General features: G+C 38.5%; 2 protein-coding genes across 5 annotated transcripts in view; both read left to right on the top strand.

Annotated features, from left to right (window-relative positions):
- The first annotated feature begins 947 nt into the window (after positions 1-947).
- On the top strand, positions 948-16,111 carry FCRL2 (Fc receptor like 2). The gene is given in 13 exon segments (XM_033861300.1): positions 948-1,029; positions 1,680-1,715; positions 2,739-2,759; positions 11,579-11,736; positions 11,738-11,837; positions 12,096-12,160; positions 12,163-12,214; positions 12,217-12,384; positions 13,214-13,369; positions 13,372-13,500; positions 13,942-14,024; positions 14,026-14,230; positions 16,098-16,111. Coding segments are annotated over 13 exon segments (1,269 nt in total).
- A 3,287-nt stretch (positions 16,112-19,398) lies between these two features.
- Positions 19,399-26,469, top strand: part of LOC101317270 (Fc receptor-like protein 3) — a 41,235-nt gene continuing 34,164 nt past the window's right edge. For 2 of the 4 annotated variants that reach the window (XM_033856852.2, XM_033856856.2), the window contains exon 1: positions 19,399-19,637. Coding sequence is in view for 2 of the 4 variants with exons in the window: in XM_033856856.2 (XP_033712747.1) it covers positions 19,607-19,637 (31 nt within the window). In the remaining 2 variants the exon portion in view is untranslated. The remainder of the gene's footprint in view (positions 19,638-26,469) is intronic. The other 2 variants (XM_019932948.3, XM_033856868.2) reach the window with 2 other exon arrangements.

Raw genomic sequence — 26,469 nt, forward strand, 5'->3', positions numbered from 1 at the left:
ATATTTTGAAAAATCTCCTCAGATGTTTATGAAAAACTTATACCTACCATGAACTCCTCCACCAACTTTTGATTGCTTCTCTCTCTACTCTCTTCCCTAATTTGCTTCCATCCATCAGAATCCTATGACTTCCTGGCTGGCCGGGATGAGGAGGAATTTACAGGCCACCTAGGAACCTTTCCAGTAGGCAAGGACTTGAAGATCAGCTCTGGCCCCTCTTCTAAACATAAATAAGCCATTTATGCAGAAAGTTAAAGTAGCATTGCTTGATATACTTTAAGGTTAGAAAGGTCAAAAAACCCAGGCCATTTTTTAAATGAATCTTTTAAAAATATATAAATAGCATATGTTTATTGTAGGAATACTAGAAAACACTAATAAGCAAAATGAGGAAAATAAAAATCACCTTTAATTACATTATTCAGATATAATTACAGTAAAGACTTGATGTTTATTGTCTCAGACATTTTTTTACTGGAGAGCAAGAGAGTGGTGTGCAGCAGATAAACTGCATTTAGTAGCCACTTTCCCCTTAGCAATATATCATGAGCATCTTTTATTGCTATTAAATATTCTTCTACAGAAACATTTTAATGGCAGCTTGGTAATCCATACATAATTTATTTTCAAACTGCCTTTGTTAGGTGTTTTTAGCCTTTTCTTTTTACATGATTATAATGCTTCATCACATCACATACATACATCAGCATTTCCCAAAGTAAAACTAAGTTTATAGTGAATGATACTGTTAAGTATTCACCTGAACAGATAACATTGAGTCTATGATTATTATTTCACTATCAGTCTCCAGGTTACAAACACCTGTGATTTTGTGATTTAAAGTTTCATGCAGCAAAAGGTCCAAAAAGGCAACTTGCATCTGCCTGGACAGCCTGATCTGAGCAGATTGTTCTGTATAACATTTCTGAGGACTACATACTATCAGAATGAGAGTGACAATAGGCTTTGACATGATGCATGCTTTGCAGGGTGTAACCGTATTAAGACCAGCTCATGATATAAAAAGCAGTATGGATTAGAAATAGGGAAGGGGATAATGCAATGATATAGAGCAAGTGCTTTGAATCTTAGTAAAAATCCCATTCTACGAAGTTAAAAATTGACTAAGGAAAAATTTCACCTAAGAAACCTGAGCCATTGCAACAACGGCCCTGTTATCTTAAGAAACATTGAGAGATGCTATATCATAGCAAGACATCAAAGGGTTTAAGAGTCAGACTATGGAACTGGACTGCCTAGGTTTGCCCAGTTGTTACTACTAGAAATTGACCATATTGATCTTGATCAACTTACTTCCCTTTTCTGGTGCCTGTTTCCTCAATTGCGTAAAGGGGATAGTGCTGACTTCACAAGCTTACTGAGGGTTATTAATGACTTTGTGGGCATAAAGCACTTTGAACTTATTCAACTTATTAACAGCCATATATAAGTGTTAGCTATCACCAGTGTCAAGATGTGGAATTTCTCTGGCATTGAGAGGATCGTCTTTAACTCTCTAGCACCTATGGAAAAGAAGATAGTGGTGAGACATTGAAGAGCTCTTCTACTTCCTTTTCTTGCTAATTGTGCAAGACTTACTTTAAAAAGTAGTTTTCATTTCCTGAACATGGGACTCAACAGGTGGCTGAGGGAACATCTTCTCAAATAGCTAAACTAAGCCTTCACGCTCTTGTGGTCATTACTAATCATCTTCAGTGAGTTAATATGAGTTAGAACTGAGGTGGAAGCAAGATGAGATCTCCAACTCTTGAAAGGTCTAAGGATTTATCAGAGCCCAGGGACCAGTAGAAATGCTCAGTTCTCTGCTTCCTGCTTAGATTTCATAGTCAAATACAAAACAGTTGCCCCAGGAAAATCATATTGCCATACATCCTAATTCTTAATGTTTAAGGCAGGCTACTTTACCATTTGTTGATCATGAATTGAATGAATGAATGAATCTGATTCTCTTAGATCTCAGAGAGTAATACGTTCTCATAAATAAAATTTTCATAATTTCAATGCTTAATAGTCCTCCATGAAAAGTATTTAGATAGTTATCTACAAGATTTTGGCTTAAAAGATAAATTGAGACCCTTTGCTAATGTCCTTTTGCTTAATCATGGGCTATGAGGGAGAGGAAGTCTGCTGCTGAGAAACAAGATTCCTTTCGCTACATACAGTAGGCACTAAATAAATATTTGTTAATTGAGTAAAAGGACTCTCACATAAAATATGACTAGAGAAAACATCAGTTCAGGGTGGGTTCAACTCTCATAAACTCTCACTGGGTATGTTTCCTGATGAACTCTTTGTGACTTGAGACCATGTTATCATGTAGCAGTGTGTCTACCCCTTGAAAAGCATGGGTGAGAAGGCAGTTGGTGGGGAAGAGGGGAAGCAAAATGAAATGGAGAGAATCACTAAACATCCAACATCCACGGGACTTGCTTCTGGCAATCCCTTTGGGGAAGAGAAGGTTTGCAATTTGCCTCATGATTGTAAAATTAATGAGGGTTAAAGCAACTATGCTCCAACAAAAATTAATTAAAAACAAATAAAACGAATGCGGATTGGTTGTATGTTTGAGGGAGATTGAATTGTTGGTGATAATGGAGTAGGGGAATAGAAAAGGAGGGAAAGATGGAATGTTTTGAGCAATTTAGCAGAGTAATATAAATTTCTAAATTGTGATGCAAACGCTCCGTGTTAACCTTGGATTTTTGATCCCCTCACAGCTCTGCTCAGTGAACAGGCAGGTGAGTCACACTTTGTGTTTGTTGATTTTGATCTGTGGTATATCAGCCACCCAGCTACCACAAGGTCCTGTAGAGATGGATGTAGAAAGACTGGAGAGATGTCTACATGTTACTGCTCCCCGGGCCAACCTGCTCCAGCATCACACAGTTTCTGCTCCCGACACTTCCTGTGGCATTTGGCTCTGGCTTTGCAGTGATATTTTTGGAGTTACTGCTTCTCTTATATGACTGACCTCTGCTTCCTGATACTACATATCCAAATTCTGGTAATCATGGTATAATTGAACAGTGATAGAAAGAATATTTGCATCTGAGATATAACTTAGTTCCTTACCTTGAGGTCAAAACCCTCAACTATAATCCTAAAATATAATGCAGATGTCACAGATAGAACATAGTCTGGTACCATAAATAAGTGAAGAGACAAGGTAGAAACTAGAGAATCTGTGACCAATCTAAGAAGAGCAGCCCCAGGGGAGGATATTTGTCCTTGGCAATGATTTTTTTTTCCACTATAATCAGTCACCTAAGAACTGAACCCTGGATTTAAACTCATTTCCACCTAATTGTATGTTGAATAAATGGACAAAAAATTTTGAAACATTTCAGTAGAAAGTTCTGAAAATTAAAGACACTGGATCTTGGGGGGACCTTCAAGATGGTGGAGGAGTGTGACATGGAGATCACCTTCCTCCCCACAGATACATCAGAAATACAGCTACATGTGGAACAACTAGAAAGTTCTGAAAATTAAAGACACTGGATCTTGGGGGGACCATCAAGATGGTGGAGGAGTGTGACATGGAGATCACCTTCCTCCCCACAGATACATCAGAAATACAGCTACATGTGGAACAACTCCTACAGAACACCTACTGAATGCTGGCAGAAGATCTCAGACTTTCCAAAAGGCCAGAAACTCTCCAACTATCTGGGTAGGGCAAAAGAAAAAAGGAAAAACAGAGACAAAAGAATAGGGATTGGACCTGCACCTCTGGGAGGGAGCTGTGAAGGAGGAAAAGTTTCCACATACTAGGAACCCCCTTCACTGGTGGAGACAGGGGGTGGGTGGGTGGGAAGCTTCAGAGCCAAGGAGGAGAGTGCAGCAACAGGGGTGCAGAGGGCAAAGCAGAGAGATTCCCACACAGAGGATCGGTGCCGACTAGCACTCACCAGCCTGAGAGGCTTCTCTGCTCACTTGCTGGGGTGGGTTGGCACTGCAAACTGAGGCTCAGGCTTCAGAGGTCAGATCCCAGGGAGAGGACTGGGGTTGGCTGCATGAACACAGCCTGAAGGGGGCTAGTGCACCACAGCTAGCCGGAAGGGAGTCCAGGAAAAAGTCTGGAGCTGCCTAAGAGGCAAGAGACCATTATTTCAGGGTGCGTGAGGAGAGGGGATTCAGAGCACCGCCTAAACGAGCTCCAGAGATGGGCGTGAGCTGCGGCTAACAGCGTGGACACCAGAGATGGCCATGAAATGCTAAGGCTGCTGCTGCAGCCACCAACAAGCCTGTGTGCAAGCACAGGTCGTTATCCACACCTCCCCTCCCAGGAGCCTGTGCACACTCCCACTGCCAGGGTCCCGTGATCCAGGGACACTTCCCCGGGGAGAACACATGGCGTGCCTCAGGCTGTTGCAATGTCACACCAACCTCTGTTATCACAGGCTCGCCCAGCATTCTGTACCCCTCTCCCCCCAGCCTGAGAGAGCCAGAACCCCCTCATCAGCTGCTACTTTAACCCTGTCCTGTCTGGGCAGGGAACTGATGCCAGAGGGTGACCTACATGCAGAGGAGGGGCCAGATCCAAAGCTGAACCCCAGGAGCTGTGCAAACAAAGAAGAGAAAGGGAAATTTCTCCCAGCAGTCTCAGGAGCTGCAGCTTAAATCTCCACAATCAACTTGATGCACTCTGCATCTCTGGAATACGTTAATAAACAACAAATCAACCCAAAATTGAGGCAGTGGACATTGGGAGCAACAGTAGACTTAGGGTTTGCTTTCTGCCTCTAATTTGTTTCTGGTTTTATGTTTATCTTGGTTTAGTATTTAGAGCTTATTATCATTGGTAGATTTGTTTATTAATTTCGCTGCTCTCTTCCTTTCTTTTTATACATATATATTTTTTCCTTTTTCTCTTTTTCTGAGTGTGTGTGTATGCTTCTTTGTGTGATTTTGTCTGTATAGCTTTGCTTTTGCCATTTGTCCTAGGATTCTGTGTGACTGTTTTTTAATTGTTTTTTATTTTTAGTATAGTTTTTAGTGCATGTTATCATTGGTGGATTTGTTTTCTGGTTTCGGTGCTCTCTTCTTTCCTTTTTTTAATTACTGTTTTATTTTTAATATTATTTTTTATTTTAATAACTTTTTATTTTATTTTACTTTATTTATTTATTTATTTTCTTCTCCCTTTTCTTCTTAGCCATGTGGCTGACAGGGTCTTGGTGCTCCAGCCGGGTGTCAGTCCTGAACATCTGAGTGGGAGAGCCAAGTTCAGGACACTGGTCCACCAGGGCCCTCCCAGTCACACATAGTATCAAATGGTGAAAGTTTCCCAGAGATCTCCATCTCAATATAAAGACCCAGCTCCACTCAATGACCAGCAAACTACAGTGCTGGACACCCTATGCCAAACAACTAGCAAGACAGGAACAAAACTCCACCCATTAGCAGAGAGGCTACATAAAATCATAATAAGTTCACAGACACCCCAAACCACACCACCAGATGAGGTCCTGCTCAACAGAAAGGCAATATCCAGCCTAATCCACCAAAACACAGGCACTACTCTCCTCCACCAGGAAACCTGCACAACCCACTGAACCAACCTTACCCACTGGGGGCAGACACCAAAAATAATGGGAACTATGATCCTGCAGCCTACAAAAAGGAGACCCCAAACACAGTAAGTTAAGCAAAATGAGAAGACAGAGAAACACACAACAGACGAAGGAGCAAGGTAAAAGCCCACCAGAACAAATGAAGAAGAAATAGGTAATCTACCTAAAAAAGAATTCAGATCAATGGTAGTAAAGATGATCCAAAATCTTGGAAATAGAATGGAGAAAATACAAGAAATGTTTAACAAGGACCTAGAAGAACTAAAGAGCAAACAAACTATGATGAAACCACAAAAAATGAAATTAAAAATTCTCTAGAAGGAATCAATAACAAAATAACTGAGGCAGAAGAACAGATAAATGACCTGGAAGATAAAATAGTGGAAATAACTACTGCAGAACAGAATAAAAAAAAAGAATGAAGAGAATTGAAGACAGTCTCAGAGACTTCTGGGACAACATTAAACACACCAACATTTAAATTATAGGGATCTCAGAAGAAGAAGAGAGAAAGAAAGGAACTGAGAAAATATTTGAAGAGATTATAGTTAAAAACTTCCCTAATATGGGAAAGGAAATAGTTAATCAAGTCCAGGAAGCACAGGATAAATCCATACAGGATAAATCCAAGGAGAAACAAGACACATATTAATCAAGCTATCAAAAATTAAATACAATGAAAAAATATTAAATGCAACAAGGGAAAAACAACAAATAACATACAAGGGAACCCCCATAGGGTTAACAGCTGATCTTTCAGCAGAAACTGCAAGCTAGAAGGGACTAGCAGGACATATTTAAAGTGATGAAGGAGAAAAACCTGCAACCAAGATTACTCTACCCAGCAAAGATCTCATTCAGATTCGATGGAGAAATTAAAACCTTTACCGACAAGCAAAAGCTAAGAGAATTCAGCAACACAAAACCAGCTTTACAACAAATGCTAAAGGAGCTTCTCTAGACAAGAAACACAAGAGAAGGAAAAGACATACAGTAACAAACTGAAAACAATTAAGAATATGGTAATAAGAACATACATATCAATAATTACCTTATATGTAAATGGATTAAATGCTCCCAACAAAAGACACAGACTGGCTGAATGGATAAAAAAACAAGACCCATATATATACTGCCTACAAGAGATCGACTTCAGACCTAGGGATACATACAGACTGAAAGTGAGGGGATGGAAAAAGAAATTCCATGCAAATGGAAACCAAAAGAAAGCTGAAGTAGCAATTCTCATATCAGACAAAAGAGACTTTAAAATAAAGACTATTACAAGAACAAAGAAGGGCACTACATAATGATCAAAGCATCAATCCAATAAGAATATATAATGATTGTAAATATTTATGCACCCAACATAAGAGCACCTCAGTACACAAGGCAAATACTAACAGCCATAAAAGGGGAAATTGACAGTAACACATTCATAGTAGGGTACTTTAACACCCCACTTTCACCAATGGAGAGATCATCCAAAATGAAAATAAATAAGGAAACACAAGCTCTAAATGATACATTAAACAAGATGGACTTAATTGATATTTATAGGACATTCCATCCAAAAACAACAGAATACACTTTCTTCTCAAGTGCTCATGGAAGACTCTCCAGGATAGATCATATCTTGGGTCAAAATCAAGCCTTGGTAAATTTAAGAAAATTGAAATCATATCAAGTACCTTTTCTGACAACAACGCTATGAGACTAGATATAAATTACAGGAAAAAAAATCTGTAAAAATACAAACACATGGAGGCTAAACAATACACTACTTAATAACCAAGAGATCACTGAAGAAATCAAAGAGAAAATAAAAAAATATCTAGAAACAAATGACAATGAAAACACAGTGACCCAAAACCTATAGGATGCAGCAAAAGCAGTCCTAAACAGGAACTTTATAGCAATACAATCCTACCTTAAGAAACAAGAAACATCTCAAAAAAACAACCTAACCTTACACCTAAAGCAATTAGAGAAAGAAGAACAAAAATACCCAAAAGTTAGCAGAAGGAAAAAAATCATAAAGATCAGATCAAAAATAAATGAAGGAAAAAATAGTAGCAAAGATCAATAAAACTAAAAGCTGCTTCTTTGAGAAGATAAACATAATTGATAAAGCATTAGCCAGACTCATCAAGAAAAAAAGGAAGACTCAAATCAATAAAATGAGAAATGAAAAAGGAGAAGTAACTGACACTGCAGAAATTCAAAGGATCATAAGAGATTACTACAAGCAACTATACGCCAATAAAATGGACAACCTGGAAGAAATGGACAAATTCTTAGAAAAGCACAACCTTCTAAGACTGAACCAGGAAGAAATAGAAAATATAAATAGACGAATGACAAGCACGGAAATTGAAACTGTGTTGAAAAATCTTCCAACAAACAACAGCTGAGGACCAGATGGCTTCACAGGCGAATTCTACCAAACATTTAGAAAAGAGCTAACACCTATCCTTCTCAAACACTTCCAAAATATAGCAGAGGGAGGAGGACACCATCACTCTGATACCAAAACCAGACAAAGATGTCACAAAAAAGGAAAACTACAGGCCAATATCACTGATGAACAAAAGTGTTCAACAAAATACAAGCAAACAAAATCCAACAACACATTAAAAGATCATACACCATGATCAAGTGGGGTTTATTCCAGGAATGCAAGGATTCTTCAATATATGCAAATCAATCAATGTGATACACCATATTAACTAATTGAAGGAGAAAAACCATATTATCATCTCAATAGATGGAGAAAAAGCTTTCAACACCCATTTATGATAAAAACCCTCCAGAAAGTAGGCATAGAGGGAACTTACTTCAACATAATAAAGGCCATATATGACAAACCCACAGCCAACATCATTCTCAGTGGTGAAAAACTGAAACCATTTCCACTAAGATCAGGAAAAAGACAAGGCTGCCCATGCTCACCACTATTACTCAGCATAATTTTGGAAGTTTTAGCCACAGCAATCAGAGAAAAAAAAGAAATAAAAGGAATCCAAATCAGAAAAGAAGTAAAACTGTCTCTCTTTGCAGATGACATGATACTATACATAAAGAATCCTAAAGATGCTACCAGAAAACTACTAGAGCTAATCAATGAATTTGGTAAAGTAGCAGGATACAAAATTAATGAACAGAAATCTCTTGCATTCCTATACAATAATGATGAAAAATCTGAAAGTGAAATTAAGGAAACACTCCTATTTACCATTGCAACAAAAAGAATAAATATCTGGGAATAAAACTACCTAAGGAGACAAAAGACTTGTATGAAGAAAACTGTAAGACACTGATGAAAGAAACTAAAGATGATACAAATAGATGGAGAGATATACCACGTACTTGGATTGGAGGAACTAACATTGTGAAAATGACTATACTACCTAAGGCAATGTACAGATTCAGTGCAATCTCTGTCAAACTACCGATGGCATTTTTCACAGAACTAGAACAAAAAATTTCACAATTTGTATGGAAACACAGAAGACCCCGAATAGCCAAAGCGATCTTGAGAAAGGAAAACAGAGCTGTAGGAATCAGGCTCCTGGACTTCAGATAATACTATAAATCTACAGTAATGAAGACAGTTTGGTACTGGCATTTAAACAGAAATATAGATCAATGGAACAGGATAGAAAGCCCAGAGATAAGCCCACACACATACGGTCACCTTATCTTTGATAAAGGAGGCAAGAATATACAATGGAGAAAAGACAGCCTCTTCAATAAGTGGTGCTGGGAAAACTGGACAGCTACATGTAAAAGAATGAAATTAGAACACTTCCCAATACCCTACATAAAAATAAACTCAAAATGGATTAAAGACCTAAATATAAGTCCAGACACTGTAAAACTCTTAGAGGAAAACATAGGAAGAACACTCTTCAACATAAATCACAGCAAGATCTTTTTTGACCCACCTCCTAGAGAAATGGAAATAAAAACAAAAATAAACAAATGGGATCTAATGAAACTTACAAGATTTGCACAGCAAATCAAACCGTAAATAAGATGAAAAGACAACCCTCACTATGGGAGAAAATATTTGCAAATGAAGCAACTGATAAAGGATTAATCTCCAAAATATACAAGCAGCTCATGCTGCTCAATATCAAAAAAACAAACAACCCAATCCAAACATGGGCAGAAGACATAAATAGACATTTCTCCAAAGAAGATATACAGATTGCCATCAAACAAATGAAAGTATGCTCATCATCACTAATCATTAGAGAAATGCAAATGAAAACCACAATGAAGTATTACCTCAGAATGGCCATCATCAAAAAATCTACAAACCATGAATACTGGAGAGGGTGTGGGGAAAAGGGAACCCTCTTCCCCGTTGGTGGGAATGTAAATGGATACAGCCACTATGAAGAACAGTATGGAGTTTCCTTAAAAAACTACAAATAGAACTACCATATAACCCAGGAAACCCACTACTGGGCATATACCCTGATCAAACCATCATTCAAATAGAGTAATGTACCACAATGTTCATTGCAGCTCTATTTACAATAGCCAGGAGATGGAAGCAACCTAAGTGTCCATCGACAGATGAATAGATAAAGAAGATGTGGCACATATATACAATGGAATATTACTTAACCAAAAAAGGAAATGAGATTGAGTTATCTGCAGTGAGGTGGATGGGCCTAGAGAGTGTCATACAGAGTGAAGTAAGTCAGAAAGAGAAAAACAAATATCGTATGCTAACACATATGTATGGAATCTAAAAACAACAACAAAAAAACAACAACAAAAAAACAAGTTCTGAAGAGCCTAGGGGCAGGACAGGAATAAAGATGCAGATGTAGAGAATGGACTTGAGGGCACAGGGAGGGGGAAGGATAAGCTGGGAGGAAGTGAGAGAGTGGCATGGACATATATATACTACCAAGTGCAAAATAGATAGCTAGTGGGAAGCAGTTCATAGCACAGGGAGATTAGCTCAGTGCTTTGAGTCCACTTAGAGGTGTGGAATAGTGAGGGTGGGAGGAAGATGCAAGAGGGGAGAGATATGGGGATATATGCATATGTATAGCTGATTCACTTTGTTATACAGCAGAAAATAACACACCATTGTAAAGCAATTATACTCCAATAAAGATGTTAAAAGAAGATAAAAAACAAAGATACTAGATCTTATTCCAGTAACCAGCTTATTCCCCTTATCCAGGCCACTTGGTTGTTTCATCTAGCAAGCTCAGAAGAAGGAACAGAACATGATTTTACAATACAATGTGGTGCCGTTAAAGACTGGATGAAAGCATAAGGGGTGGGAAAGCAAAATGTCCACCGAGGACAAGGGTCCCCTATGTGAAGTCACCAATGGAGTGAGCTAAGGAGTAGGAGCTTTAGCAGAACACCCTGTATCCATGTAAAAAGTTATGTTTACCTTGACATTCCCTGTAATGGACTGAATGTTTTAGCCTGTTACCCATTCATATGTTAAAACCATATTCTCGATGTGATAGTATTTGGAGGTGGAAGCTTTGTGAGGTAATTAGATCATGAGGGTGGGCTCTTCATGAATGAGATTAGTGCCCTTATAAGAAGAGGCTGGAGAACTAGTTGGGTCTCTTCCTGCTGTATGAGAATACAAGTCAGCAGTCTGCAACCTGGAAAGGGGTCCTCACCAGAACTGGACAATGCTGGCACCTTGATCTTGGACTTTCAGCCTCCAGAACTGTGAGAAATAAATTTGTGCTGTTGGTAAGCCCCCTAGTTTATGGCATTTTGTCAGAGCAGCCCAAGTTGAATAAGATATCTCCTCAGGAAAAATAAGATGCATCTCTGAGTGACTAAGGAATGGGTTGAAACTTCTATCTTGTCTAAAGATGAAGAGGTTACACCTGACACATCTCATTGCCTAAGAATAAGGGAGATGGTCAGACATTGGATTCTCTGCAGAAATGAAAAATCCAGTTCCCCCCTCCCCTCTCTTTCAGACTGGTTCACTGTCCTGGCTCCCTCTTCTGTTTTTGAATGAAACAGTGTAGTTCTGATATGCCAGAGAGAAAAGGCTTGGAAAATAAAGACAGTGACTTATTACAAAGATAGAAAAGCATTATTGCTTTTACAGATGAAGTCTCAAGCTTTCCTATCCAAAATGCATTTTGAGTGACAGTGGCAAATATTACTGTACTGTTACTGGAAGAAAACTCTAAAAACAGAAATAGTAAAGAGTAGTAAGGATTGAAGTCTTAAGTAAAACTGTCACTCCTGTGGGAGCTGGGGTGGATAGGAGACAGTGGTAGCAGAGCAGGTGGGTACTTCATAGGGGAAAGCTACCCATACACCAAACATGAACTGGAGTGCTTGTGGTTTGACCATGTAAGGGAGACATTGTACGTGGCATGTCTGGTTCTGAATGTCCTGTTTGCTGGGGTTGTTTCTCACCAGGTACTTTTCAGCAGGAACTGTAAATCTTACTGCTCTGAAAACTGTTGTGATCCTTCTCTCCAGAGCTGTTTCCATGTCCTGGGCTGACAGTCAGCTCTTCTGGGCCCATTGAGGAGGGCCCAGTGACCTTGATCTCTCTTGAAAGACCCATCCCTCTCCACAGAGCTCAGATGCCCAGCTCCAGTTTGCTTCTTCAGAGATAGCAGGATCCTGGGGTTAGGCTAGAGCAGCTCCCCAGAGCTCTAGTTCCCCACCATGTGGAGTGAAGACTCAGGGTCTTACTGGTGCCATGCAGAGACAGTGACTCACAGTGTCAGAAACTGGAGCCTCCAATCTTAAATTCACGGGCAGAATAAGTATCAGTGGGGCTGAGCATGGGGAAAAACATGAACACTGTAGCTTCAGCATGGATGGCTAGTCTTTTGTTTCTTTGTTCAACTTCTGTCCTTGTGGAAAGTAGGAGCTGGACTAGAGAAACTCTCCAAATTGCTCTTGGCATTTCATAAGAATAACAAATGGACTAAGCTCCTTATAATCTTTCTCTTCTTATTAAAGTAATATCATCAATCAAATCTTCATTGATCACCAAGTGTGTGCATTGGCATTTAGTAGAGGGTTGGGAACTTTAAAAGACAAGGCTCCTGCTCTCCAAATGTCTCCACATCCTGGATTGCAACACATATGGGGCTAAAATGAAGAGTCAGAAGAGCAGAAATCAAAGTGAACTGGAGTGGTCAGAGGAGAGGGTGACAATTTGTGTTGATCCTTGAAATTGGGAATAATGGAGGAATTTTTATTGACATTATTAGGAACAGTGCCTTTTTCAAGGTAGATTGATGCTACCAGTGAACTTCTTAATTCTATGCAAAAGGTATGTGTCTGCACAGTGACTCATCCAAAAAAAAATGTTTCTTCTCTCATGTAGTGGATGATTCATCATGATTGTTTAATGATTGCTACCCATGAAATTAGCCCAGATCTGGGTTAGGACCTGAAAGTATCTGTATCCACATTCTTCAAGGATAATTACCATGGATTCCTTACCATTGTATACTTGTAATATGTTACATAAGAAATACCCATATTCCCACTCCTTGTATTAGAGGCTGAAATAAGTCTACCTTCTGTTCCCAGAGTCTTTCATAGTCAGGGTTCTCATATGTCATCTTCTATTCAGCTAGAAGTCCTGGGCTCTAATGTAAGCTTAGATACCCAGATCCCTGGGGGACAAGAGACTGAAGGAGGGGATCTCACCCTACTCTGCTCAGTGGCTGAGGGCACAGGAGACATCACATTTTCCTAGCACAGAGAGGCCACAGGAACCAGTCTGGGACAGAAGCCCAGCATTTCCTGTCAGCAGACCTGGAGATCCCAGCTGTGAAGGAGTACAATGCTGGCCAATATTACTATAGAGCTGACAATGGCCACAGTCGCATCCAGAACAAGGTGGTGAATATTTCTGTGAGAAGTAAATTTCACTCCCATTCATCTCAGACAGAAATCCCCAAACCAAGAGCCAGGAGTCATGAGGAAATTCCAGGAGATCCCAGTGATCAGTGTTGTGGAGAACCACCAACAACTTGAGGATGGGTTACCTTCACAAGTTAAACTGCTGACATCTTTTTTTTTCTAGCAGAAAACACAAAGGTGGTTGGGTTGGCATTAGAAGTAAATAAGATAAGAACGACAAACGATCATGTCTCTAGACAATTACCCAGAATTGATATTTCCCCAAATTTCTAAAGACACTTTGAAAAAACAACCTCTGATTGCTCTAATGGGGATACAGGAATGGAAGGAATACACAATGACCAAGAGCCAGGCCCGATGCTGAGATCCTGGTATGGGAATTCATGAGTCTAATGCAGCATCACAAATCCTCTCTGATAGCCCCCTTTGGGTCTGTTAGTTCCAACATCTGGTCCTGTCCTCACCCTCAGGGGTCCCAGGACCCAGGCTGTCATGGTGGATATGGTAGAGCTTTGCTGTGAGGCTTGGAGCTGCCCCTACATCCCCCACCCCAATCCTGTACCGGTTTTATCATGAGGACATCAACCTGGGTAGCAGCTCAGTGCCCTCTGGAGAAGGAGCATCCTTCAACCTCTCTCTAACTGCAGGGCATTCTGGAAGCTACTCCTGTGAGGCTGACAATGGCCTGGGGGCCCAGTTCTGTGAACTGGTGCCACTCTCCATCTCAGGTGGGTTGATGGTCCCTGGATACAGGAGTAGTATTATAGTCAATGGCTTTTTATTGGTACCATACTTGGGTTTCAGAAAATAGGTGGAGGTCTAGGTGATGTCTGCTCTATGGGGGGAGTTGGAGAAGGTGAGCTCCCTCAATGCCTGACTGCTTTTCTTCTCTCCACACTAACCTGAAAAGTACACACTATGCTTAAATTTACATGAATTTATATTTACTGTTTCTGCATAGTATTGGCAAGGATTCCAGGACCCATTACTGCTATAGATTGGATTTGAAAAAAAAAAAGAGAGAAAAATGAAAACCTTCAAAAATCTGATCATTTATTTTCATGCTTCACAATTTTCTAAGGCTCCATGTAGTGGGCAACGTTGCCATATTACTAATTTTACAATTTGTCATTTTTCCCTGTGTGTAGTCACTTGAGACTAAAACCATTAGCACATTCCTCCATGCTTGACTTTTAAATAAAAAGTCCAATTATTAAATGTAATTTAATAATTTTCAATAGACAAAATTAGTTTATATGCAATGAAGTAAAATATAATTAAGAGTTTTATTTAAATAAATGAAAACAACTTAGTATAATATTTTATCTTTTATTTATCCATTTCTTCTCAGTTACCCAACTCATGACAAGAACAGTGACTCCTTTTTGAATTCTTGGATCTATTATATGGATCATAAGGGGCCATCATCACCTGCATGTCTGGTGGTTGATGCTGGCTATAGGTTGGGACCTCAACCTGGACAGTCAATTAGAGTGTGTATGTGTGACCCTTCAATGTGGTCTGGACTTCCTCATAACATGGTGGCCTTAGGGTAGTCAGACTTTTTATATGTTGGCTTAAGCTTCAAAAAAAAATGTGATAGTAAATCTATAACATCTCATCAACTAATTCAAAAATTACAGTATCACTTCCACCACAGTTTTATTGGGTCTTAGCACCTAACAAACTTGTCCAGATACAAGGGGAGGGAGTATAGACTCCACCTCTAAATTGAGGAACTGTCAAAAATTTTACAGCCATATATATATTTTTTATTGAAGTATAGCTGATTTATGATATTGCATTAGTTTCAGGTATACAGTACAGTGATTTGGTTCTGCTTCTGGTTTTTTTTTTTTTTTGCAGATCATATTCCATTATAAGTTATTACAAGATATTGAATATAATTCCCTGTGCTATACAGTAAACTCTTGTTGCTTATCTATTTTATGTATCATAGGTTGTATATGTTAATCCCATACTTCTAATTTATCCCTCCCTACCTCTCTCTGTATCCTCTTTGGTAACCATAAGTTTGATTTCTATGTCTGTGAGTCTGTTTCTGTTTTGTATATGTATTCATTTGTATTATTTTTTAGATTACTTACATGTAACTGATATCATATAGTATTTGTCTTTCTCTGCCTGACTTGTTTCACTAAGTATTCTCTAGATCCATTCGTGTTGCTGCAAATGGCAGTATTTTATTCTTTTTAATTTTACAATCATATTTTAAACACTTCCACACACACCAGCATGAATACCAGTCCATGTCTCCCAACCCCACAGGATTGTGCTAAAGCACAAGCCTCCCTGCTGCCCTTTCTGGACTTGGCAAGTGCCCTTTTAAACAAGTGGTTTCAGAAGCCAGGTTTTTCTCCCTGGGCTCCTTTCTTCTCTAATCGTGTCTCAGGATTCTTCGCTGTCTTATTATCTCTTCAGTACCTTGAAAGAGACTTTTAAAAGAATTTCGCCCAGCATTTCTAGTGATCCTCAAAAGAAAGGTTAGTTCAGTTTCTTCTTCTATCATTACTGGAAGTGTAAATGCATCCACCTTTTATAACCAACGCTTTCATAAAGGTGTTATGTTTTTAGCCTTTTCAGCATAACTTTATCTCTTTGTAATATACAATTTTTAAGACCCCAAACTTACAGAATACCTCCAAATGATGTATCATACTGATCCCTACTAATATTCTACTAGCCAAAAAATGTTACCAATGACTAATTATTGGGTCTATTATGTATGGAAAACTTACACATATTATCTGGAATTATTAAAAAAAAAGTATGTTTTAAGTGTGTGATATTGTCCATGGTTAACAATCTTGGGGAAGTAGTTTGCCATGTTCATACAGTCAGTAGAGGGTAGAGCTAAGACCAGAATCCATATTTCCCTGACTGCAGAGGCTTAAACCTGACTTTGTTGCACCTCCTCACTTTATTTTCCTCTTATAAGTTTCACCAATTTTAGTAAGGCATCATTTATTAATCTGTAAGTTACAGCATCTATATTAAACAGTATAAAGTTTCTAACAAAAATTAAAGATAGAACTATTGTATGATCCACCAATCCCAGTTCTGTGTATTCATCCAAAATAATTGAAATCAGGATCTTGAAGAGATATTAGCACTGCTATGTTCATTAAAGCACTATGCGCAATAACCATGATGTGGAAGAAATCTCACTGTCCATCAATAGATATATGGATAAAGAAAACATGGTATATATGTTACTGAGTCCAAGTTCCCTCTGCTCGCTGCATGACAGGCCAATAAATCAGGAGACAAGGTGTTGAGGCAAAGAATAATGACTTTATTTGGAAACCTGGCAGACAGAGAAAATGGCAGACTAGTGTCTAAAAAAAAAACATCTTATCGGGATCTGGATGTCAGTTTCTTTTATAGAACAGAGGGTGGGAGGAGGTGAGGAAGTAAAATAAAAAGGCCATAAGTCTTGCAAATATCTCCTGGAATGGCCAGCCTCGGAGAGGGGACATGCTAATTTCTTCTTTCTTGCAGCTGTTCCCAGGTGGACAGGGTCAGGTTCCTTCCCTAAACAAAGGCACTTTGGTTTAACATTCAGGCAGAGGGGCAGGGTTCCCAAAGGCAGGCCATTATGTATACACAGTGTCCTTTTAATGAACAAAAGCAACAGGAAGCAAAGGTTAAAGTAAAGAAACAGATCCAACATGGAGACAGGATTGGCTCTTCCCTGTTATATGTACATACAATGAAAAACTACTCAGCCTTAAAAAAGGAAGGAAATTCTTCAACTTGTGACAGCATGGGTGAAACATGAGGACAATTATGTTGTGACATAGGCCAGTCACAGAAAAACAAACATTGCATTATTCCACTTACATGAGCTATCTAAAATAATCAAATTCATAGTATCAGAGTGGAACTGTGGTTGCCAGGAGGAGGAACTGAGGGGTTACTAGTCAACTGGCATGAAGTTTCAGTTACACAAGATTAAGTTAAGCTTTAGAGTGCTGCTGTACAACATTGTATCTATAATCAAGGATAATGTATTGTATAATGAAAAATTTGCTAAGAAGATAGATATCATGTTAACTGTTCTTTCTACAACAAAAAAAGAGAGGAAGGGAGGAAGGAGTGTAGGAGGAAATAAGGGAGGGGAGGAAGGAAGAAAAGAAAGAAAACGTGATGGAGAACACACCAGACTCTTTTCAGCCCTGTGATACTACAGTCTAAGGAGAGAAAGGAACATCATAACCACGTAAATGCATACAGAAAAACAAAATTTGGTAACTGTCATGGGGGGGAACAAAAGAATGCCATCTGGTTAAAGGAGAGGACTTCTTTCCATTATAGCCTCAGGATAGCCTCCACAAAGAAGGGAAACTTGATCAGAGGTTTCTGTTTCTAATACAAAGATGTCTTTGAATGGTCATAACTTTCTATCCTGGTAGTTCGATTGCTGAGAATGGTCTGTCTCTACGTCTCGAGCATGCATTCCCAACAGAGGTGATATCACCCTCAAAGGAGCAAAAATTGATCCTTGTGGAGGTGAAAAAAAAATCTTACTTTTTATGTATATATATACATACAGCATATCTGTGCTATTAATGTTTCATAGAGGAGGGGGATGGATAGAAAAAAAAAAATCTGAAAAGGCCCCTTAGGGAAGTGCTAATGAAATAAATGTCAAGAAACCCTGGTCCAGAGTTTCTCAGTTTCTCAAAAAATACTTATTTAATGCCTCCCTGCAAGAGAAAATTGGTAGAGGTACAAGGGATACAACAATGGGTAAGCTAAACATGGGCCCTTGAATGATAGCTGAGGAGAAGACCTAAAAACAAACAAGAAAATAGAGGAAATAATTACAAATAATGATAAAATGCTATGAAAAACAAGCATACAGGGGCTTGAAACAGAAAATAATCAGGTGAGACCTCTTTGATTGCAAGGCCAGGGAAGGCCTCTCTGATAAAGGCTCTGGCTTTAAAAACAGAGGTTCTGTAGTATGGGCCCTAACAGTTGTTCTTTCTATCATAATGCAAGTGCCCGACTTAAACTTTGATTGCTGAGGCATCCATCCACTTCAAAGAGCTACTTTGAATAAACACATTGCTAGCCACTAGATAAAAGGCAGCACCAAAGCCCACCCCACCGCCCTCCTTTGCCCCCCAGGCTCCTTTGTTTTAGAGATATTGGTTGATTTTGATAACTGACCATTTGGGCCTCTTGTTTTTTTCTCTTCCTGTGCTTTAACTTCTGGCTTTTATATTTTAAATTCTCCAATAAAGAGTGAGCCCTCAAAACACTAAGCCCCACCCTCCACCCCAATAAAAGCTTTCCAGGACCGATGAGTAATAAACTTTTTTTTCCCAAAGTTTCTTCGTGGTTATTGCTGAGGGTGTCTTGCAATCATAATAAGAATCACAAGGGCCTGTCCAGGCACAGCACTGGTTATAGGCTGAGATGGGGCACAAAACAGTTTCCTACCTAATGCTTGTTCTTTTATCTCCTAATTTGCACAGATCTGGGAGGAATTTAGGGGCAGCTCCTTTTGTAGTTGGTGAGTTTTAAAAAATTTTTCCTCCTCAACAACTTTGTGCCAGTTTATGTAAAGTCAAAAGGCTTTCGTGTCTGCTTTGACCCTTTGACTTTTTGTGACTTACATCATAAAACATAGCAGGACACCACAGTCACCAGGTATGTCTATATTAGGAGCCTTATGCAGAACCAGATGTTGTATGAATTCAAGGTAATGGAAGGGTTTTTCCATTTGAAAAATGAAAAAAAGTTATTTGAATACTAGCAAATCTATAGTGTGGCATTTCAGAGAACCCAGCACAGCCTTGGAGACATTTCTCCAGAGAGAATTGAGCTGCTAAAAGATAACTGTCAACGTCTAAAACTGCACAACTGCCAGGGTTGAAATACAAACAACATTTAGGAGGGTAGTTGTGTTAATTTTTCAGAACCCAAAGCAAGATATAATTCTTTTACTTCCCCTTTTCTAACTCTTGCAGATCTCATCTGAGTACCTCCCTTCTGTCCTCTTTCGTGGATGAGAAAGAAGCCTGGCTTATGGTGAGACAGACTTTCCCTGCCCTCAACCAGGTCACATCCCCATGTTTCTGTGGCTGCTACTGCTGATCCTGGGTGAGTAGATGGGTTGGACTGGGACAGGGGCCTCAGCTCCTAATGTCATCCAGGGAAGACCAAGGAGCTTCTGTCTCTGCTTCCACTTGGGGTTCAGAGACAGATAGCAAGTGTCAAATGAAAGAAAAATGCACAACATAAAAGCTGAGAATTAAGTTTTATTAAGAAACTTACTGAGGATTATCGCCCAGAAGACAGCCTCTCAGATAGCTCTGAGGAACTGCTCTGAAGAGGTAAGGGAGGAGCCAGGATATATACAAACTTTTTGCTGGAAAAACATGTAGTCAAGCATCAAAAGATTAGTGCTGATCACAAAGAAGAGAAATCTCAACTTAATGATTTTAGTGCTTTTCTCTGTATGGGAAGACGTAAGAATCTGGGGTCATTTAAAAATTTCCCTTAGGGGCTTCCCTGGTGGCGCGGTGGTTGAGAGTCTGCCTGCCGATGCAGGGGACACGGGTTCGTGCCCCGGTCCAGGAAGATCCCACATGCCGTGGAGCGGCTGGGCCCGTGAGCCATGGCCGCTGAGCCTGCGCGTCTGGAGCCTGTGCTCCGCAACGGGAGAGGCCACAACAGTGAGAGGCCTGCATACCACAAAAAATAAAAATTTCCCTTAGATATACATCTTAACTATTTAAGGACCAGTATATCCAAAACACAGAATGTTTCTTGTTTTTCTCTATCCTGAATTCCCCTTGGAGCTCACTGTTTGTGGGCAACTGCAGTGGCTAATGGCTTGATCCTTATAGAACTGGAATGGCAGGCAACATTTTTTTCTTTACAGTGCCCTTTGTTGGTCATAAATTCGGCCAAGGTTTGGGAGGCATTTCATGACCTATTTGTCCCGTGGCGCTAAGAACACTTATTCCTAAGTAAGGCGAAGATCTCAGTGATAGGCCATTCATGTGCTATATCTGGATTAGGTCCTGTTAATAACCAAAAATTCTCTGGATCATCTGTCTTACTAGTCTATTATGATCCAGGAAATGTTTTTCCCTTGTTACTTCTTCCCATATCTAGAGTTGCACTATTACAATTATTCTGTATAGAGTTATATATGTGATCATTGCCTCAAGACTTTTAGCCATCATTAATTTTGTTGGAGGCCTGGTTACACATCAGGTAATTTAAGAAACAACAATATTACAAAATAGACAGAATATAAGTAATATAGCTCAGAGTGGAGCAGAGAGAGACAAAAAGCATAGTTTGAAAACAACAAAGAGAGAACAGATTAAAATAATGATGAGTATAACTAGTTGTAATCTGGATTGCAATAAGTTATAAAGTCCAGAGGGGAGCCAGCTGGAAAAGCCAGATTCCGGAGGGATCAGGTAGACAGAAAAAGCTAAATATTTCATCTTTGTTTACAAAAGTATACTTTATCACTTTTTTGTAGGTCATAGTGTAAGAGGAAAGGTTTTCTGGAAAATAAATATTAAAAGTCAGTAATATTTCAGAAAAAAGTTATAAAATACAAATTGTGTTTATTAGTTCATTCAGTCCCATGTAATTGATTCCTGCTGATCTGGATGAAGTCATCAGGTTTTCCATTAGAGTTTTGTAATTTCTTACCCAGTTCAGTGGTATGATCTACAAGTCATCAGAAACCTTATTTGTCAAAAAGTCCTTTCTGTGAATCTTGAAGATCTTGATTTTGTAAAAGCATAAAACAATGACTGTATATAAAAGACAAAAGATTTTAAATGGCATGGTTAAATATCTGATTACAACATAACTGACAAAGAATATACAACATTCTGTGACATACAACATTTTAAGATAATAATTAGAATTATGACTAATAACACTATACCAGAACATATCGGATTTTTAGGAATTTCATATAATTTTTAGAAGCTCTATATTAATGACATATACCCATATAATATAGCCTAAGAAAGTTTATCACAACTTATTTGACAATATTTCCCATGTAATTTAACATACTCAACAAGCCTAATCAGTTTAATATCTCTCTTTGGGATGTTTCAGTGGCCCTTTGAAGCATCACAAAGTTAGCTAGAAGTCAAGAGAATTCATTTGGAATTTGACTTGGGAAGTTTGTCAAAGATATCAAAAGGTTTTTTTTTTTTTTTGCGGTATGCGGGCCTCTCACTGCTGTGGTCTCTCCCATTGCGGAGCACAGGCTCCAGACGCACAGGCCCAGCGGCCATGGCTCACGGGCCCAGCCGCTCCGCGTCATGTGGGATCCTCCCGGACCGGGGCACGAACCCGTGTCCCCTGCATTGGCAGACGGACTCTCAACCACTGCGCCACCAGGGAAGGGAAGCCCTCAAAAGGTTTTTAAAACACTTGGTCAAATAGGATCATAGGTCAGTGTGAAACAATACTTATTCACTCAACCAACGTGACATTAAAGATTTTAAAGGCAAATACAGAAAGCTACAACAAATTATTTAAAAGGTAAAGAAACGTTACAATCTGTTATCAAAAGCAGATCAATATTCCAAGAAAACTTTGTTCTCTAAACTTGGAGAGAAAACCAAATTCTAGTTTTGTACCAGCTTACTTTTAATATTTAAACTTATTTACTCAATTAAATTTTATTTTAATTCTAGCCAGTCCTGACCATGCACAAAACTCTTTTCTCAGGGTTCCCTTCCCACAAACTTTCTATAACTGTCTTTTTTACTTTCAGATTTAGTCCAGTGCTTTTTCTTCCTTTTTTTCTCTCCGGAACAAAATGACTCTCTTTTCCCATAACAAAATGTTCATTCTTTATGTCCTTTTCCTTTCATGCAAAGTTGTTACCCTTATTAGTTTTAGTAGTTTTAATTATGTATATTAATTAGAATTCTTAATGTTTAAGTACTGTAATTTCTAGTAAAAGCTAAGAAGTAAGCAACGATGCACTGTCTTTCACATTAGCATTCTGTAGACTGGCAAACTTACAAATATTATTTATGATTTCTAAAAATATGTGCTTTTTTATAGACTATTTTTTAGTGTGGCACCAAACATTTTCATTAATAGTCCGAAATATCTTTAGTTTCTCTGCAAAATGAAGCATATATTCAGTAATTAATATTTCAGTATCTTATTTTATTTGGAAATGGTCTAGGTATTTAATAAATTTCCATCATTTAAATTCACTTACCAAAATTCTAAAGTTTCAAGTTACCAAAAATCTAGAGAAACTATTTTTAAGTAGATATACCATAAAACATAATTATTCTTCAAGGGTTCGCCTAAAAGCTCTTACCCCATTTATATCTATTTAATTCATTTGTTCTCAACAATTATGTTTAGATTATCCATGAAAACTTTGAGACATGACACCAAGTCAGCCACCATCCCAAGCTATTTTTCTCACTGATAAATTTTATAATAGAGATAATATGACCTTATTTGACTTTTAGTAAAGCTAAGTGTAATAAAAAGACATATCTGTATTAATTAAACCAACAAACTTGAACTTTAATACTGAATATTAATTTAATATTGAATATTTCCCAGATCATGTGAACTTGAAATTCATTTGGGTTAGTTTCTGCTACATTGAAAAATATTTAATTTGTAAATGCTACTTTTAAGTCAATTAGATACAGCTCTTCTATAAATTTAATTTTGATAATACTATCTGAAGGTAAAGATGTATCATATGTATAATGTACACACAGATGTATAAACAGACATAACTAGAGATCTGATAACTTCATTTTAAATCTGAGTCATGAATCAGGTATTACAATATAAACTTACTAATTTATAAATGACAGTTGGTGTAAGTTAAATTTATTTGCTCAGATAATTAAGGCTTATTACTATTTGCAGAAAAGACTTTGAGATTTGTGTCTGTCCTTGATAAATCCTTAAGGAGGCCGTTAATTCAATTTTGGGTGAGGGAGCCTTTCAAGCAGTTTGAATTTGTTTGCTTTTGTTTTGTTTAGTTTTTTTTTTTTTTTTTTACATCTTTATTGGAGTATAATTGCTTTACAATGGTGTGTTAGTTTCTGCTTTATAACAAAGTGAATCAGTTATACATATACATATGTTCCCATATCTCTTCCCTCTTGCGTCTACCTCCCTCCCACCCTCCCTATCCCACCCCTCTAGGTGGTCACAAAGCACCAAGCTGATCTCCCTCTGCTATGCGGCTGCTTCCCACTAGCTATCTATTTTACGTTTGCTAGTGTATATATGTCCATGCCACTCTCTCACTTTGTCACAGCTTACCCTTCCCCCTCCCCATATACTCAAGTCCAATCTCTAGTAGGTCTGTGTCTTTATTCCTGTCTTACTCCTAGGTTCTTCATGACATTTTTTCCCTCAAATTCCATATATATGTGTTAGCATACGGTATTGTCTTTCTCTCTCTGACTTACTTCACTCTGTATGACAGACTCTAGGTCCATCCACCTCATTACAAATAGCTCAATTTCGTTTCTTTTTATGGCTGAGTAATATTCCATTGTATATATGTGCCACGTCTTCTTTATCCATTCATCCGATGATGGACATTTAGGTTGTTTCCATCTCCAGGCTATTGAAAATAGAGCTGCAATGAACATTTTGGTACATGACTCTTTCTGAATTATGGTTTTCTCAGGGTATATGCCCAGTAGTGGGATTGCTGGGTCATATGGTAGTTCTATTTGTATTTTTTTAAGGAACCTCCCTACTGTACTCCATAGTGGCTGTACCAATTCATATTCCCACCAGCAGTGCAAGAGTGTTCCCTTTTCCCCACACCCTCTCCAGCATTTATTGTTTCTAGATTTTTTTTTTTTTTTTTTTGCTGTACGCGGGCCTCTCACCGTTGTGGCCTCTCCCGCTGCGGAGACGCGCAGGCTCAGCGGCCATGGCCCACGGGCCCAGCCGCTCCGCGGCATGTGGGATCTTCCCGGACCGGGGCACAAACCCATGTCCCCTGCATCGGCAGGCGGACCCTCAACCACTGCGCCACCAGGGAAGTCCTGTTTCTAGATTTTTTGATGATGGCCATTCTGACTGGTGTGAGATGATATCTCATTGCAGTTTTGATTTGCATTTCTCTAATGATTAATGATGTTGAGCATTCTTTCATGTGTTTGTTGGCAATCTGTATATCTTTTTTGGAGAAATGTCTATTTAGGTCTTCTGCCCATTTTTGGATTGGGTTGTTTGTTTCTTTGTTATTGAGCTACATGACCTGCTTATAAATTTTGGAGATTAATCCATTGTCAGTTGCTTCATTTGCAAATATTTTATCCCATTCTGAGGGGTGTCTTTTGGTCTTGTTTGTGGTTTCCTTTGCTGTGCAAAAGCTTTGAAGTTTCATTAGGTCCCATTTGTTGATTTTTGTTTTTATTTCCATTTCTTTAGGAGGTGGGTCAAAAAGCATCTTGCTGTGATTTATGTCATAGAGTGTTCTGCCTATGTTTTCCTCTAAGAGTTTGATAGTTTCTGGCTTTACATTTAGGTCTTTAATCCATTTTGAGCTTATTTTTGTGTATGGTGTTAGGGAGTGATCTAATCTCATATTTTTACATGTACCTGTCCAGTTTTCCCAGCACCACTTATTGAAGAGGCTGTCCTTTCTCCACTGTACATTCCTGCCACCTTTATCAAAGATAAAGTGACCATATGTGCATGGGTTTATCTCTGAGCTTTCTATCCTGTTCCATTGATCTATCTTTCTGGTTTTTTGCCAGTACCATACTGTCTTGATTACTGTGGCTTTGTAGTATAGTCTGAAGTTAGGAAGCCTGATTCCTCCAGCTCCGTTTTTCGTTCTCAAGATTGCTTTGGCTATTCAGGGTCTTTTGTGTTTCCATACAAATTGTGACATTTTTTGTTCTAGTTCTGTGAAAAATGCCAGTGGTAGTTTGATAGGTATTGCATTGAATCTGTAGATTGCTTTGGGTAGTAGAGTCATTTTCACAATGTTGATTTTTCCAATCCAAGAACATGGTACATCTCTCCATCTCTTTGTATCATCTTTAATTTCTTTCATCAGTGTCTTATAATTTTCTGCATACAGGTCTTTTGTCTCCTTAAGTAGGTTTATTCCTAGATATTTTATTCTTTTTGTTGCAATGGTAAATGGGAGTGTTTTCTTGAATTCACTTTCAGATTTTTCATCATTAGTGTATAGGAATGCAAGATATTTCTGTGCATTAATTTTGTATCCTGCTACTTTACCAAATTCATTGATTAGCTGTAGCAGTTTTCTGGTAGAATCCTTAGGCTTCTCTATGTATAGTATCATGTCATCTGCAAACAGTGACAGTTTTACTTCTTTTCCGATTTGGATTCCTTTTATTTCGTTTTCTTCTCTGATTGCTGTGGCTAAAACTTCCAAAACTATGTTGAATAAGAGTGGTGAGAGTGGGCAACCTTGTCTTGTTCCTGATATTAGTGGAAATGCTTTCAGTTTTTCACCATTGAGGATGATGTTGGCTGTGTGTATGTCATATATGGCCTTTTTTATGTTGAGGAAAGTTCTCTCTATGCCTACTTTCTGCAGGGTTTTTATCATAAATGGGTGTTGAATTTTGTCAAAAGCTTTCTAGCATCTATTGAAATTATCATATGGTTTTTCTCCTTCAATTAGCTAATATGGTGTATCACGTTGATTGATTTGCATATATTGAAGAATCCTTGCATTCCTGGAATAAAACCCACTTGATCATGGTGTATGATCCTTTTAATGTGCTGTTGGATTCTGTTTGCTAGTATTTTGTTGAGGATTTTTGCATCTATGTTTATCAGTGCTATTGGCCTGTAGTTTCCTTTCTTTGTGACATCCTTGTCTGGTTTTGGTATCAGGGTGATGGTGGTCTCGTAGAATGAGTTTGGGAGTGTTCCTCCCCCTGCTATTTTTTGT

The sequence above is a fragment of the Tursiops truncatus genome, chromosome 1 (genome assembly GCF_011762595.2).
Source record: "Tursiops truncatus isolate mTurTru1 chromosome 1, mTurTru1.mat.Y, whole genome shotgun sequence".
NCBI lineage: Eukaryota > Metazoa > Chordata > Mammalia > Artiodactyla > Delphinidae > Tursiops > Tursiops truncatus.